The sequence below is a fragment of the Oenanthe melanoleuca genome, chromosome Z, assembly GCF_029582105.1.
Source record: "Oenanthe melanoleuca isolate GR-GAL-2019-014 chromosome Z, OMel1.0, whole genome shotgun sequence".
In the NCBI taxonomy this organism is placed as follows: domain Eukaryota; kingdom Metazoa; phylum Chordata; class Aves; order Passeriformes; family Muscicapidae; genus Oenanthe; species Oenanthe melanoleuca.
In genome coordinates this window covers 15,598,557-15,615,736 of record NC_079362.1, presented here as the reverse complement: position 1 = coordinate 15,615,736, position 17,180 = coordinate 15,598,557, and the positions used below count along the sequence as shown (strand labels likewise).

Here is a 17,180-nt window from a genome sequence, read left to right as displayed (position 1 = left end):
CCAGATTTAGCGTCACAAAGTGTTTCAGAGCACTGGCAACATTCAGTCATCCCTCCAAAAAAGAAGGTGGAACCTAAACCCACTGCCTTTCCTACTGATTGTGTTTCACAGATTCACAGAGTGACTTAGATTGGAAAGGACCATGCAATTTCTAGCCCCACACCATGAGTAGGAATGCCCCCAGACAAGGTTGTTTCACTGCCATTTCTTTGCCTTTGAGCTTCACATTCTTGCTACATAACTAGTTATATGATAAGTTAAAAAGAAAGTAGCCTCAGATGAGAAAACAAAATCTAACAAGACCTTAAAGCTTCTGCAGCTAATACAGTAATACCTTTACTGACCCCATTTCTTGGTAAATATCTTTCATATACATTGTTGCACTGTACATTCATGATGACTTAAACTTTTTTTTTCCAGAACGCATTTCCTTTGCACAATGCTTTTAATTCTCTGTGGGAGAGGAATAAGGTAACCTTATAACTACAGGAGATTCCAGATGTTACAGATATATTTTCCTTCTTTCAAGTGCTTGTTAATATGCAATTTCATATTGCAAAAAAATTCCACAGGAATGTCTTTAAAAAGCAGTATCGAGTAATGAGATGTCTATAAAAGCCTTTACAAAAGCAAACAATAACCAGTCTCACACAATCACCTTTGGTGAAGAAATGGTTTACTTTTACCAAGATTCTATCTCAGTTTACATCTACTGAATATCAACTGAGAAGCTTGAACAAGCCAAGAGATATTTAGGTTGTATGCCAGAGGAGATAGAGATTTCTCCATTTTAGCTGCTGTTGGTGAAAGACAGACATGATTTTATTGCAAAGACACGAAGAACTTACATACTAAGAACAAAGACTTAGGAACAAAAACTAGACACCATCAAGAAAATCAACTCTCAATGGTGAATGACAGTAGCATTAAGATTTCAGGCAAGCCCTTGTGAACAACATATTCAGGAAAAAGGTAGCAACAAAATGATGGGAGACAGCTATCATAACTTCACAGAATTTTTCAAACTTTGTTATTGTAGGGACAGTCACAGGGAGGACTTCTCTCACAGATGAAAGAATAAGTACCTTACTTTAGATCTAATTTATGACTCCCTCCAAGACAAATGTAATAAGTGCTTGTAAAAATCCATCACTGAAGCTATGCTCACTATGGCCTACATCCCTATATTTGGAGGAGGGCCAGAGCAGTGCTTGAAAGGGCAAAATAGAATCAGATTAAACTTTCTTAAATGGAACTCACAGGTATACCAAGACGCATCACTCATATGCAAAATTAAGGAATAACACATGGCTAATATACTTCCTAAGTAAAAAGGAAATTCCTACTGAAAAAAAAGGAAATTCCATGATTGATAACACAAGAAGTTCAACAGGAAAAGACATTAGTGAAGTTACTTCTGATTATGGAGCAGTATTTACACTTTATCTGTCTTAAAGGTATACTACTTTTAGTTACTCAAAGACCCTTTGGAGGGCTTGGAACCATGGGTTGTTTTGGTTACATTTTTTAGTGGGATTTTTTTGGTTGATGCTTTTGGTGGTGTAGGTGTTTTTTAGCTGGGACACAGCTGGGGGTTGGCTGTTTGGAATTTTTTACTTGTGTGCTTGTGTGTTTACTTGTGTGCTTTGCTGTTTTTTTTTGTTGTTTGGTTGTGCTTTTAAACATAGGCCAAGAACCAAGAAGAATGCCATGGAGAGGGCCTCTGGATCTAGAGAAAAAGCTTGTTATTCTCTGACTCTCCAAAAGTTGGTATCATATTTCAAGCATCATGGCAATTATATATTAAAGTTCATGGCATTTTTCACTGAATGAGCTTAGCAATTTTCATCTGAATTTGGATACTGAGAAGAGATGTGGCCATCATCCCAACAATTCCACTATTTTGGGGAACCCTTTGTATATAAGCAACACAGAGCTATTCAGTCTCCCAGTTTCAAAAGACATATATCTAAAAATCTGGGGTCTCTGCATAGCCTGATATTAACGGCCTTTGCTATTGTCCAGCTTACCCAACAATAGGCTCCAGACTGCATGGCCTGCTTGGATACAGTGAGTGGAATTTAATTTTTAGTAGCGTATGGTAGTCACTACCCAAATAGTCACAGAATAATTTGGATCAGAGAAGGTTTCTATAGAAAATCAAATCAAATCATTAATCTAGTACCACAATGTTCACCACTAAACCAGGTTCCTAAGTGTCCATATCCCCCTGCTTTTATGAGCACTTGCAGAAATTGCTCTTCTCTGGGCAGCCGATTGCAATGTTCAAGCACCCTTTCACAGAAGAAGTTTTTTCTTAATATCCCATCTAAATCTGCCCTGGGCAGAACTTGAGGCAGTTTCCTCTTGCACTGAAACTTGATACATAGGAGAAGAGCTCAATCCTCACCTGGCTATGACCACCTCTCAGGTAGTGGTAGTGATAACGTCCCTCCTGAGTCTCTTCTTCTCCAGGCTAAATGCACAGAGACTCCTCATCAGACTAGTGCTCCAGACCCTGTCCCAACCCCATTCCCTTCTCTGGGCACACTCCAGCCCCTCAGTGTCCTTCCTGAATTGAGTGGCCCAGAGCTGGACACAGGATTTGAGGTGTGGCCTCACCAGTGCCCAGCACAGGGAGATGGTCACTGCCCTGCTCCTGCTGCCCCAGACCAGGTGTCCTCGGCCTTTTTGGCCACCTGGGCACAGCTGGCTCATGCTCAGCTGCAGCTCTCCAGCACTGTGAGGTTTTCCATTGGGCAGCACTCCTGCCACTCTGTCCCCAGCCTGTAAAACTGTATGGGGTGGTTGTGATCCAAGGGCAGGACCCGACATTTCACCTTATTGAGCCTCATACAGCTGGTCCCTACCCAATTTGTCTGCATTCCCCTGTAGAGCAACAACCTTCTTGTGAGAAGTGGTTCAGTAAACTCAGAAAACCTATATTTCTCAGATTCTTCAGAATGAAGGCTCAGTGGGCATTTTTCATAAACAGAACTGGTGTTGCAGGATGAACCAAATCATATTAAGGCACCCAACGCCAAAGCCTGTCATACACAAAAGGTGTTGTTGTGGTTCAAGCCTAGCTGGAAACAAAGGTCTTACAGCCACTCCCCTTCCCTGACCTCCTCTGGTGAGAAAGAGACAAAAAATTGGGAGAGAGATACAGAAGGTATATAAACAAAATAAAACCAAAACTAAATTACTAGAACCTGCAGGAAAAGTACCAGTAGAAAGGAAATACAAAAAAAAAAAAATAAAATCAGTGCCAAAACAGTAAGCCCCTATTGAACCTCATGACTTGAATAGACCCAGGTGAAATTATCTGCAAATCTCTTCACAGCTTACCTCAGGACATTCCCCTGTAGCTTCTAAGCCTCATGCCCCTGAGAAGTTACCTCAGCCTGCACTGTGCACATGGTGTTTGTTCAATTCAGGTGAAGACATTCCAGGAGGGCAGATGTGACACCAGAAAACTGGCCTCTAGTGGACTGCCAACAGTCCTGTACCAGTTAGGATATGATCATAGCAGAAAAAAGGGAGACAGGTAAACTCCAAACCCTGTTCTAGCAGACCCAAGAGAATGAGTTCTGTATATTGTTTTAGGATTTCTTTGATTCATCATGTGCCCATAATGAAAAGAAGAAGAGTAGCTTCTTTCTAGAGAAGTTTTTAGGAGAACTACTACCAAAGAGGAAATAAACGGACACAGGTTCAAAGACAGTTCAATAGATGGGCAGATCTAGGTTTATGCTGTGATCATTTACTCTGAATATTTTTATCATATCCCTACTGCATTAATACCTGCCATAACTGACAAAACAGTAGTTCTACATTCCAGCATTCATCTTCTTTGAAATGCTATATACGTGCAAATAAAAGCAATTTATGTTCAAACTACCATACATTCGCTCAGATCCACAGCACTTCATATAAAAAAATAAATTTTAGAGAGATATACAGTGGTAAAATTTAATATCACTTAAATCATGGCTTTCTATGACAACAACTAGTGCTACCAGCCTCTCATGGTCAGTGTACATATAGTAGGACCTCAGTGTAGCAGTATAATTCACTTTTTGGTAAATTTTACCAAAAAATCCATATTTTTTTTTATCCAAAATAAATGAACATTTCTCTATCTTGTTTATTACACTGTAAACCCACTTGGGTGGAAATGAAATTATGTAAGCATACCTAGATTTCTGTTTAAATCTAGGCTTTTCATTGTACCACTATAGGTTGGGGTTTTCACAAAAAAGTGTAGAAAGTGTCAAAAAACTTCAGATTTGCCATTGTTGCATCTTGTAAAAGCACATCTCTTTAGCACAGGATAAGGTGGAATATCTATGACAATCCAAAATATCAAAATAAGAACTGAAGAAATTTAATGCAGCAATGTATAAACTGAATGGGTTATCAGAAACTCATGTCACGTTTCAACACTGAAGTTTTGCTTGAAGTTAATAAATTCAGTAGACATGCAACTTGTATCATAACAGTTGTCATTGGAACTCAATGGCACTTGAATCATACATCTGTTTAACTGCCTTGCTAGACTTAAATCAAATATGGTATGCTTCAAAAAACCCCAATTCTTAACAGAAATAGCAATGCATTTCCTAATCCAAAAGCCTCTATCTAGATCCTCAAATCAATACAGTTAACATATTACCTGGATCATTGTGTGAGTGAGGCACAACAAAAACTTGAAGTGGTTCGCTGTCCCATTCGTTCTCATTGTATGTGATATCAAATCCTTGTTTCCAAACGCCACCATCTGGATTATCAAAAGGAAGAATGTCATAGACATCCAGCATCTAAAAAAGAAAAATTAAAGGAATATAAAGCATGAATTTACAGAAACAGTTCTGCTATTAAAAAACAAAGCTGTTTTCACCTAAAATGAATCAGCATGTTCATTACAGAGGGAGAGATGACTGCCAAATGAATAGAAAACTGACAAATGAGAGCAAGTTTCAATTCACACTAGGACACCCAAGACACAGCTGCCAGGAAAAGGAGCATTTGGCAGGCTCTGCTCTGAGGAAACTGACATTGATTAGATAAACAGTAGGATTAAGAGCCTTAAGGCACAAAAATTATGGCAGCTCACAACAGCATTGGGCAGGAGGGTATGAAGAGGATTATACAGAATAAGACAGTACTACAAACAAGGGGATGCAGGAAATGAAGAAAATAAGCTGAGCAAGAAGGAATGACAGCGAGAGAGGCAAATGTCAAACTCACAAAAAGGAAGTGAAAGAAGCTATCAACAAAAAAATGTTGATAACTATAACCAGTCGCTAAAACAAAGCTTCTTGTACATTTCCTGTTGTCCAGCACACTAACTGTACAAGGAAGGATACATTTCATTTGTCAACGCAAATAAAAAGGTTACAGATAAATAAAGCAACTCTAGAAACACTGTAACAAGTTCCTATGAAACCCAGGGAACGCCATATAGCTCAAAAGAGAGTCACTAATATGAGATTCAAGGAAATTTTTTTTTTTGGTAGGGCTTTGGTTTGCTTTTAAGAAAGAAAACAAGAAACAAACATGAATTGACATGAGATAAACAATTCCTAGTTTAGTCTAGTTTAATAACTAAACTTTAATCATTTCCAAACCCATGTTTTAGAATACAACGGTACATCTGACAAACTTTCTACGAAAACCTATTCATCTACACAAAAAACTGGACTCCTATAGCAGTCATTCACTACTTCAACACCACATGAGTTAAACTTTCCCAGTGTTAAGGTGCTTTCTGTCCTGCTGGGAAAACTTAAAAAAACTACAGACATCTGAAACAAATATCTGGCTAAATAAATTAAGGCCTTGCAATTGTTGACTTTGGCCTCCACCCAGCTTATCTCTAATTTTTCCTCATCAACAGGACATGGGGAGAAATATAAAATATTATGGATGCAGATAAAAACAGGGAAGTCACTTACCAATTTTTATCACAGAAAAAACAGACCTGACTTTGGGAATGTTAAATTAATCAGTTGCCAATTAAAATAGAGTTGGATAGTGAGAGATCAGCCATAATATTTCCTCTCTCTCATTCTCTCCTTCTCACATTTTTTTGCCAGCTCCAGCATGGGAGCCACAAGCCACAGTACATCAGGAACTCCTCCAGTGTGGATTCCCCACATGCTTCAGTTCCTCCTGAAAATATCTACTAAAAATAAATACTCTGGCATGAGGTTCCACACAGGTTTCAGGGAAACACTTGCTCTGCTGTGGTCTTGGTCTTCCCAACTTGCTTCAGTGACTAGATTGCCTACTCTGCTTCCTTCATCAAGAGCCAGGGTGTTCACAGGATGGTTTCTCTGCATTTTTCAGTCTTATACCACACTGACAGCAGCATTTTACCCTCTCTTAAAACCCATTCTGCCAAAGGTACTGACATGCTTTGCTGTGGTGGGTCTGGAGCTGAGTCTGGCACGGGGCAGGACTGGCCTCTCCTCAGATGCTGGAGACCCTCACTGCCAACACCTGGACATTTGCACCCACTACCCTCACCTCTGTGAAACACTTACTTAAGAACAGTCAATAAAATATATATTCATCACAAAAATATATATAAAATATATATTCTTCGTAAACTTCACTTACATTTACAAAAAGATCCTAACATTTCCCATGCTGAAATCAAAGTGACATAAAAATCCTGAGAAAATGTAAATTTTTACACACACCCACAAACAAGGTAAACCTTCACTCCTTGTCCTTTCATCTCTTAAGAACAACAAAAGAATCCCCACAGTTATTCACTCTGGCAATATTCAGTCCAAGTTTTGGCCATCACCACTCCCTATCTCCTAATCCTCAAGACCCAGATTTTGATGCTTAAAGGAAGAGTAGTGAGTTGGCCTTGGATGGGCTGGAATCTGACAGCTGGAAAAGGTCAATCCACCACAGGCCTTTAGCTTAAGGTATAAAGGAAACTAAGCAATGTAAGAAGAGAATACAACAGAGTAATCCTACATCTAGCAGAGTCCCAGCCGAGCCTGCAATGTGCACTGGATATCTACAATCTGTGAGAGATTCCATGTACACCAGACATTTATGAGATGGTCTTGCCACATCACTGGGCCCCCACGATTGCCAATCTTTGGACAATATTGATTAGTAGAAAACACAGGTGCAATATTTGAAGATCTGTTCATTCTGTACTGTCAGCTTGAAGGGACCAAGTAAGGGTTATGCTGAAGTTGGCTAGCCTAATAGTATATATTCTAAGTACATTATTAGGCTAATTTGCATACTATAAAATGAATAAATAATACATATTATATAATAGATTATATAAATAGTATTTTATTATTACATATATTCTAAATGTACTATTCTCTAAAATCTGAGTTCAAAGAACTATGTTTCATCTCTGCAATACAATATTCTGAAGAAAATGTAAGTGCATACTTTGTACATTTGCCAGTTAATAATGAATGACCCTAATACTGATAAATTCTTTGGATATTTCAACCATGAGAATACTATTTGATTAAAAACTAGTAATTTGTGGAATTTCACGCATTGCTATGAGTTTTTCTTATGGATGGAGTCTGAATTTAACCAGCAACTTTCTTGCACTCTCCAAGATACTAATTTTTGCAGTCATAACATACATAATTTTTTCCCTAACACCTACAACTTTACACCTATTTCAAACCAAGCTGATATGACTATGAGCTTAAGACATAGAAACTGCAGTTCAGGAAATAGGTCTTAGAATCCTTATTAACAGCTGTCTGGAAAAACTGCATTGATGGTCTGACCCATCATCTAGAGACGTTTGCTGCCTTGCAAAGGCCTGAATCCTGGATATTGTAGAGGAACTGTTGAAGCTTGTCCAGCTCAGTAGCTACTATCCCGTGTGGTACTTCCATGTGGGTATCAGTGATACTGCCAGAGGCAACACAGACTGCATCAAAACTAACTGCAGAATTCTGCAGGTAATCAAGGTCACAGCTGGTGTCCTATCCACCAGTGTTGGGGTAAGAGTGTGAGAGGAGGAGACTGTTAGTATAGATCAATAACTGACCTCAGAGTTGGTGTTTGGGGTTCTCTGACCCTGTTTTCAGATCTGTGTCTGCTTGGGCGAGATGAGATCCAACTAAGGGCAGCAGAGGTACCTTTGCCAGGAAGATGGCTGAACTATTAAGGACAGCTTTTGGCTAAAGGGGATGGAGAGAATTAGCAGCAGCCCCCTGAGGGAGTAGTGATCAGGAATGATGTCACATAGAAGGATTTTTAAAAACATGTAATATATTAAATCAACAAAACAGGGTCACCTCCAACATTTTTAGAAAAGCAAGGAAGTACCTACACGGCACAATCAAGCAGAAATCCCCAAAATCCTTCCTAGGAAATCAGGAAGTGGAGTGCCTTTCTGAAGGCTTCCTGGCCTGTATCAGAGACAATGTGGCCAGCACAATCAGGGAAGTGGTTGTCTCTCTGTACTGGGCACCTCAAATGCTGCATCCAGTTTTTGGGCCCCCCACTGCAAGAACGACATTGAGATGCTGGAGTGTTTTAGCAGAAGGGAACAGAGTTGGGAAAGGGTCTGGAGCAGAAGAAGCACTCTTTCCCAGTGGTGCCCAAAGACAGGATCAGAGGTGATGGGTGCATGCTGAAGGCTCCTCCTGAATATCAGGAAAAGCTATTTCCCCGTGAGGGTGGCTGAGCACTGGCACAGGTTGCCCAGTCAGGCTGTGCAATCACTATCCTTGGAGACACTGAAACCAGGATACTGACACCAGGATCACCTGGACATGATCCTGGACACCTGACTCTGGGTGACCCCGCTTGACCAGGTGGTTGGACCAGATGACACCCAGAGTTCCCTGGCAACCTCAACCATGCATTGATTTTGTGATTCAAAGGTTAATTAGAAGTTTTTTAAAAGACAAGAAAATTTTAAAACTTCCACTGTAACCAACTAAAGCCAGATGAGGCTGAAATTCCTACAATTATGAAAAGACATCTAAAAGAGAGAAGTTGAATCTTTTTTCTCTTTCATACAACACCATCCTCAGTAGGAATAGTGCAAAGGATTAATTACAAATTGCATTATGGCTCAAACAAGTTACATGATTGCAAGCAAAGAATAAAGTCCAAGCCAGTCAGTAAAAAGTGAAAGAGGTTAAAGAGAGTATTTCAAGGAGGTATTTTAGATTCATGTCTAAGTATAAAATACTGATATAGTAAGAAAGGACTTTTCACAAACATTACAGAGAGAAGAAATTAAAAAAGGATGCTGCCTGTCTTCATTATGGCTGCTTCAGTAGACAGCCATGCTGCTATAAGCTTTTTGTCAAAACTTTGAGAAGGTTGTCAGTTGTCTTTTTTCTTTATGGGCTTATTCTTTCTCTGTAGTGAAGGACTCAAACTGCTGAAATTATACAAATTTCATGAAAATATCATAACATCCTAACACTAAACTCCTGCTCAGAAGAAATAAAAGCATACATTGCACCTCTTCAAGCCACTTTTTCAAAGAATGAGTCATGTCTCATTTTCAAAAAATGTAGCATTACTAAGCCTACTGTCAGATGCTTCAGTAGTTGAAATGGACAAGACAGGAGACACCTCAGTGTATTATTTAAAAGATCTTCCAGTTCAGCACAATGGCTATTGAGAATTCCATCTTCTCCAAGCACAAATGCCAGATACTTCTCCAACTACTAAACTGAAAAACATCAGGTCATACCCATATCTAATCCAGTCATCTTCATTTCTGGGGGCTAATTACTAGTCTCAATTATTCAAATTTTGGAAAAAGTACACATCAGTCTTTTACCTAAATTACAGCCTTATCTTCAGTTTGCAGTTCTGCTACAGTTTTCTACCTACTTACAAACAACACAACTAGTAAGTAAACCATTTCCTGATTTTAATTCCTCCATTAAAAAACCATACTTCAGCTGTCCAATCTGAGAATCTTCCGGTCTTATGTTGTTAGTAACTTGGTTTTTCTGCTTCATGAAATCACATGTCTTTGAGTAGCAAATCCAGCAATATTGCTCACTGTACTATTGCAAGATTTTTTAATCCATATTTCAATACCTTCTTAGAATGGTTTCTTCATTTTCGAAGAAATCAACTTCCATGATTTATTCAGTGAAGACCCTTTTGCCTTCATTCTGAAAAGTTTTTTTTTTTATCCAAACACCTAATCTCACCTATATTAGCTCTTACTACTTTCTAGTCTCTCATACCCACCTGAGAGACAAACGTGGGAAAAGTAATATAAAAATCTGTGGGTTTAAGTTAATGTTTACAAACAGCAGCAATTAACACATTTCTTCCAAAAAATGCTCAAAATAATTATTGAAAATGTCTCAAGCAAATTAACTGAGCATGCAGAATACATCAGGGTTGTTAAAATATTAAATAGTAAAACTGTTTTTAGTTTTACTATTTAGATCAGCTCCTCATCATGGTGGCAGAGGAATTCTGCCAAAGTCAAGGTCTTAGATGCCATAACTGAAATGCATTCAGACTCACAGAATGGGAAACTAACTGTATACAGAAGCAATATTGAAGTGACTTAATGATGGCAGTGAATAACCTGCTGAGCAGAGGGTGTAATGTAATGACACAGAGAACATTAAAGCCTCCTCTCCCTGCACAAGGAAGAAAGGAAAGTGTATGTAGGGGAACATGTACTTCTTATGTACACCAAATGTACTTAAAAGTACACAAAATTATCCAAAAGCAGTTTTGCTACAACAGCCTCCAATCAGATAGGTAGTAAGTGCATTGGGTAATAGGTGTACGTTCTCATACTCTGCAAGTGTGAAGCAAAAAACAGAGTAGTTTTAGAAAATATGCTTTACTTTCCATTCATAACAGGTTAACATGGCCAAGAATTTAAGACAACATATTTTATCTCAAAATTCATTTACTAGAACTTATTTTTAACGCACATAAAAAAGTACATCACCTAACATGGTAACAGATTGTACAATAAATAACTTGTTAATAATCAACCAGTTTGAAAAACCTGTGACCACAGATCCAGATGTTTCACTTCCCTGCACAGAAGTCTTAATGCACATCAGAAACACAAAGAAATGCTCAGATATTGCCTTTAAAAAGTCTACTTTCTCTGTAAAAGACATTAAGGATAGTGCCTATCCCTGAAGAGTTTAAAGGTATTGAGCAGGATACATCAGAGATTACAATTGTTCTAATATGTGTATTTATTTGTCTGAAGTCCACTGTCTTTCTCCAGCAATAGAAATACTTTAAATTCTAAAATGAGAAAGCTGGACTTCAAAATTTAATCTTTGCTTTAGAGAACTATGAATATTTATAGTACTCCCTCAAGACTCACAAAAACAGAACAGATCACAAACTTCACAGAGTATTCTCAGTGCTCCTGAATCACTCCATTAAAATTGAATATATAAGAGTCCATGAACTCACAAGCATCACCAGAAAGCAAAATAAATTCAGCCTGAAGTGTTTGACTTTAAAAACTTCAACCTCCCCAGTTCAAGCCAACCAGTCAACATTGTATATGTTCCTCCTTTCTGATCAAAGTGCCTGTACAAACTGAAGACACACAGGAATGCTGAGATACAGAAATGACATTCAAAAGAGAACACAGGACCCAAGATTTTTTTGAAATTGCTAATTCTTGAACATTTTTACCTCCCCAACAAACTTCATCTACACATATGTCCCTAAAAGTAAAATTTATTTAAACCAAGACTATCCACTATTTCCACTTTATTTTTCATCAGTTTTAGAAGACTTGGGGGAACTCAGAGATTCTCAAATAAATTGTTTCCAAAGAACAGATGGGACAACCACCTTTTTTTTTTTTTTTTAACTTTTCAGTTTTCTCAAATGCTGGCTCTTCATAATAATTTTTTCAATTTCCAGAGAATTTTTCAAAAAGATTTAAAGGAACAGTTTCATAACATGTTAAATACAGCAGTCACTTCAAAAAGTCTAATATGTCTCAGTACAAAGCTTTTAGCAGCAACTTGACATTTTCAGAATTAAACACATAGTGATAGCTAAAACTCCAGCAGAATCAGAGAGAAAGGCATTCTGCTTACCTGTACACCTGGACTGTGACTTCCACTTTTCAAAGCAAACAAACAATCCTCAGAATCAACTGCAAGCAAAGCTGAAGCAGAAGGGAACAGCTCAGAAACAGATCCTTGACTGAAGTTTATAGCCTCTGGATTTTTTTGTCCGTCCTTTACTGATTCACTCAGGTTGATCACAGAATCGCGTATGTTTGAAATAATTTCATTATTTTCTGCCAACAGGCGTTCTAAATGATCTATTTTTTCTTGCAATATTGAAAGCTGGCCCTGGAGGAAAGGAAATAAAAAGTAAAGTTTAATTATTTCTCAGAAAAATTCTTAACAGACCAAAAAAAACCGCAACAACAACAACAAAAAGTCACCATAGTATGGGATCCCACATAAAATCCAAATATATCTTTATTTTATATTTTACATAAAGACAAACTAACAAGGAACTGACCCAACACACAGAACTTGCTCTTTTCAACAGAAGAGAAAATCGCAAAAGATATTTTTTTCCTCTATGAACTGCAATTCACAGCACAAAATTTAATCAGTGATACAAAGATTCTCTTTAAAGTCTCACAGTGTCAATTATATCTAATTCAACTTTTTTCACATCTTTTATTTCCAGAAATTGGATCTTTTCATTCATCAGAACATCAAACAGAAAGTGATTTTTTACAAGTCAGTGACATCGTGATGGGATTAAGAGGATATGGCAAACATTTCAGGTTTTTCCCATACGTAAAATACTTCAAAAAATACCACTTTTCTAATTTTCAGGGAAAGTTGGAGAGAAATTAACAAAAGAACTTCATGGGTAAAAGGTCCCTTAACAGCCTGATCAGAGGAATAATCTGTATAATTGGACCATTACAATCCTCAAGAAAATCCTGTAAGAGAAAGATCAAGCTAATGGCATTTTCAGGTAGAATGTCATCTCCAATTGCCAAACAATAGGAATTTTGTAGATATTCTGAAGAGCTCCACAAGAGGAAGGCTGCAGAACAACACCAGTGTGAACTGCAAGAAGTGAACACATCTTCCAGGGCAACTTGGAAGGAAGAGACAGGTCCAACAATGCAACATAATAGTCCAACAATGCAATTTAACAGCATCTAATCACTGTATTGTTCGAATGCAGGAGGGAGCACAGCCAAACAAGACACCTGAAAACTCTCATGTCCTAGCCACTCCTTCCAAATTATTTGAGGGATGTTTTTTATCAGGAATGAATGTGCTAGATTCTACAGATTCAAAAAGGCCAGATTATTTAATATAATCTTAGGGAGATTTCATCATTAATAGTAATCTCTTCATTTCCTCAGACTGACTTTAAAGTAACAAGAAGTGACAAGAGAACAAAAACCCCAGTCATTTTCCATTATTAAAGTTGAATTCAGACCCCAAAATTTACAACGTGTGATTAGATATTTTTGCAAACAGCTGTCATAACAGCAAAACCTGCTGCAGTTTCAGGCCTCTACATTTTACCATTATATTCAACACATATACCATTGATTCAGTAGAAAGCTACTCTGTGATTTTTGATTTTAATGATGTTTTCCTAGCGCCACTGTCTTATTTTCTTGGGACTGTAGTGTAATATTAAAAAACAACATCTGGACGCTTTTTTCCCTTTCGAAAGTAATATGCTTGAAATATTTGCATTTTTCTTTTCAGCAACTGTAGTCTGCAAAGGATTTGGTCTTCTTTCTAAACTGATGCACACATTCAAATTCTCTTGACTTTGTGATGCTGCAGGAATTAAAAAGCAAACAAAAAAACAAAATAAAAAAAAAAACAAAAACAACAACAAAAAAAAAAAAAAAAAACAAACCAAACCCTTACCAAGAATTACCAAAGTTTTTTGGATTTTAAACTGTCATGATTATAATTCTAGCTTTATGGGAGTTCTTTGTAGTTTTCATGCAATATGTTTTTGTATATTTTTAAGTCTATTGGTTTGTCTCTGATTTTATGGGCTGTGTGAACTGCAGATCCGCTACTTGTTGTTTCTGTTTCTTAGATTGATACATCATGAAAACAGTAACAGGTTTTAAAATGCAACACAGGCAGACAGCTATTGCTTCCCAAAAGGAAAAAAGTTAAGCTAATTGAGCTGTAGGACCAACATCCTAGAATCCCAACAGTTTAAAGACAGATTCTAGAAACTTACAAAAATGATGAACAGGAAACAAGAAGAAATCAATATGCAGATGATGGAATACTGGAAAGAAGAAAAAAAAAAAAAAGAAACAGACTGTAGTCCCATGCCACCTGGTGGCATAAAAGAAACAACCAGACTAAAATCTTTCAAATGCTACGTTAAAGATACTGTGTGCATATTTCTACATAAAATTAGTGTTTTTCCTTGCAATACCTGTGATGTTTTGAAATTAAGAAAGGTTTCTCTACACAAAGCCTAATAGCCTATCATGCCACTCAATCTAAAAATTACATATATAAAACAATACTTGATAGGGGCTTTACAGGCTGCCCAACAGATGCTCTGATCTTTAGATTCCTAGGAAGTTACAGTACAGCTACCACCTATACAAATCATTCCTGGCTTCACTGCATATGACTACAGTTCAGAATTGTCAAGTGTGCAAGCAGCTGAAGCACTATTCACACCTATCCCACCACTATTGACACTGTCTCTACAACCATAAAATCAGACAACTGCTTAAAATTCTTATTCTCATTCATGTATGCTGTAGAAGTATTTTACATCTTCTTACACAAAAAGAGTTTTACATTGCTTAGCAATAGCCTGTTAACTTCCTGGTCACAGAATGCACCACCAATTGGGTTTATATCATCTAGCCAATTATACACTCTCCAGGACAACAACAGACACAGTGGAGAACAAAAAAAAATCTACAAAAACCTCATAAAATAAGCGTTTGATTTATCCTTCCACTGCCATATACTTCCAGTCTCTAGAAAACAGACAGAAACTTTCTCCAAATTTGGACGTCATGTCTATTTCATATCTTTAAGACATACATTTCATTTAAATTATTATACTTTAAACCTTGAAAAATCTATAACAAATTCTTAGCAGTTTACTGTATATTATGAGACAAAATATTTTTCTTTGTAAACCAAGTTCCCTGTCTAGAAATAGCACTTTGTTACCAGATGACCTTCAAACATCAATGACTTCATATGTTGCTACATAAATCCAGCAATATGTTGTAAGCTGCAAGGTTCCAGCCTACCTAGGACACTGATTTTCAGAAGTCTATTAAAATATGTTACTTTAACTTTGGAAGTAGATCTTCTATTATTTGGAAAAAGAAATCCTTATGAAGACCTTCCATTGTGGAACCTAACAGAGGATATTAACACAGAAAATCCTGCTTTCTTTTTTGGAGACTGTGAGATACATTATGCCTCTCTTCTAAAGCTTTTAAACATGATATATGCTGACTCAATTTTAATGCAGAACACAAAATAAAGAGCTATGGTTAAGAACATGCAACCAAGACCTCAATACCCAAGTTAAAACCACAGGAAATCAAATTTTTGAGATCATCAAAATATTTTTGCTTTTTATTGTAAAATATCAGATCCATGAGAATTAACTTTGAGAAATAACAGTGTCTCAGATGAGAAATGTATCCTGTTCTTCATTCAGTATGAAAATAATTCATGATACAAATCCATTCTCAAGGTGAAAATTTCACATGGATCCAAATTATGCAAAAAGCTAGGTCTATTTTCAGTGCACATTCACCTTTGCTTCTTTTTTGTTTTAAATAGATATTGCCTGTTAAACTGTAAAATGATTTTAGAATATGAGCAGAATATGGAAAACACCACAACTTCTCAAAACAATTAATTTAATAAATGAAAATAAAAGCAATTTCAAGATTTTTAAAGGAAGGCAACTGACTTCAAATGTCAAAGCCAAACAGTACCAAACTGAAGTTACTCTAAAGCTGTTTTATCTTATTAGCTGCTAGTAACAGGCCGTGTCTTACCAGAAAAACAGATTAGAATCATGTTACATGGGACACTAAATAGGTCTAATTAAATCATCTCCATTATTAAAACCATACTCCAACAGTATTTTTCCAAAATAAGTTTTCAATTTTTCCACTCATTGGAGGGTGGGCAGGGAGATTTTTTAACTTTAAGTCTGAGCAGAGATGTGCCAATTTTACATTAACCAATTCTGTCTGAAATGCTGGGTTCTGCATGGCTTTGTAGATACTGAATAGCAGAACTTTACTATGTACACAAGTCATAAATGTTAGCAGAACTATCCCTGACTTCACAGCACCAGGTCTTCTCAGAAAAGAAGCAATCTTTATCCAATACTTTGATAAATTCAACTGCACAGAAAATTGGAGATACACTAGGTATATCCTAGCACAAGTGAACAACATTAAAGGATGCTCTGCTAATCTACATACTTGTTTTAACATAAGGAAACTAAAAGTAATGTGAATCACTTGGCCTACACAACCAGTTAAAAAGTTTGTAACAACTTTACTGTTTCTTTTTTTCATTTCTCTCTGTGACAAATGTGTAAAAAAAAAAGATTTTATTAAAAAGCAATAAAGCAAAGCCTCCTGTTACTTCACAGCAAAGGAAGCATTTCTAGAAGAAATGCAAAGTGCCAATAAATTTACTGAAAAGAAGCTACAGATGCTTTGGTAGGAGAATGGCATCACATGAGCAGCACACCTGTCCACCACCCCAGTGGTTGCACAGGGTTGCACTTACACAACAAAACTTCTCATGTGAAAACAACACAGATCCAGACACCTTCCTCACATTTCAAACAAGAAGCATCCACACCTGTTAGCTGCCCTGAGAAAACTGCCACTATCACCACATGAATCAGCTACATAAACAGCTCCTTATGCTTCAGTCACTCTGAACCCTTCAGCAGTTTTCATGCCCCAAATACTCCAGAGCAGTCTGCCTTCCCACTGCCCTCTGCTTGTCCTTCTCTTTGCTTCTGACACCAGTCTGATTTGCAGCAAGGACTCTCCAGAAAGGTGCACAGTGACACCCAAGACGAGGAGGGAAGCCCAGTTACACACTGAGAGTTCAACATGTTTCCTTCTGAGGAAGTAGAGAGTGTTCAGTTTCTCC

The 17,180-nt window shown here is 37.3% G+C and overlaps 1 protein-coding gene across 1 annotated transcript in view; it reads right to left on the bottom strand.

The window, feature by feature from the left end:
• MAN2A1 (mannosidase alpha class 2A member 1) overlaps window positions 1-17,180 on the bottom strand; it is a 106,952-nt gene that overhangs the window by 82,447 nt on the left and 7,325 nt on the right. Inside the window, exons 2-3 of the mRNA XM_056513838.1 lie at window positions 12,087-12,347; window positions 4,676-4,820 (exon numbers count right to left, since the gene is read on the bottom strand). Coding sequence (XP_056369813.1) covers window positions 4,676-4,820; window positions 12,087-12,347 — 406 coding nt within the window. The remainder of the gene's footprint in view (window positions 1-4,675; window positions 4,821-12,086; window positions 12,348-17,180) is intronic.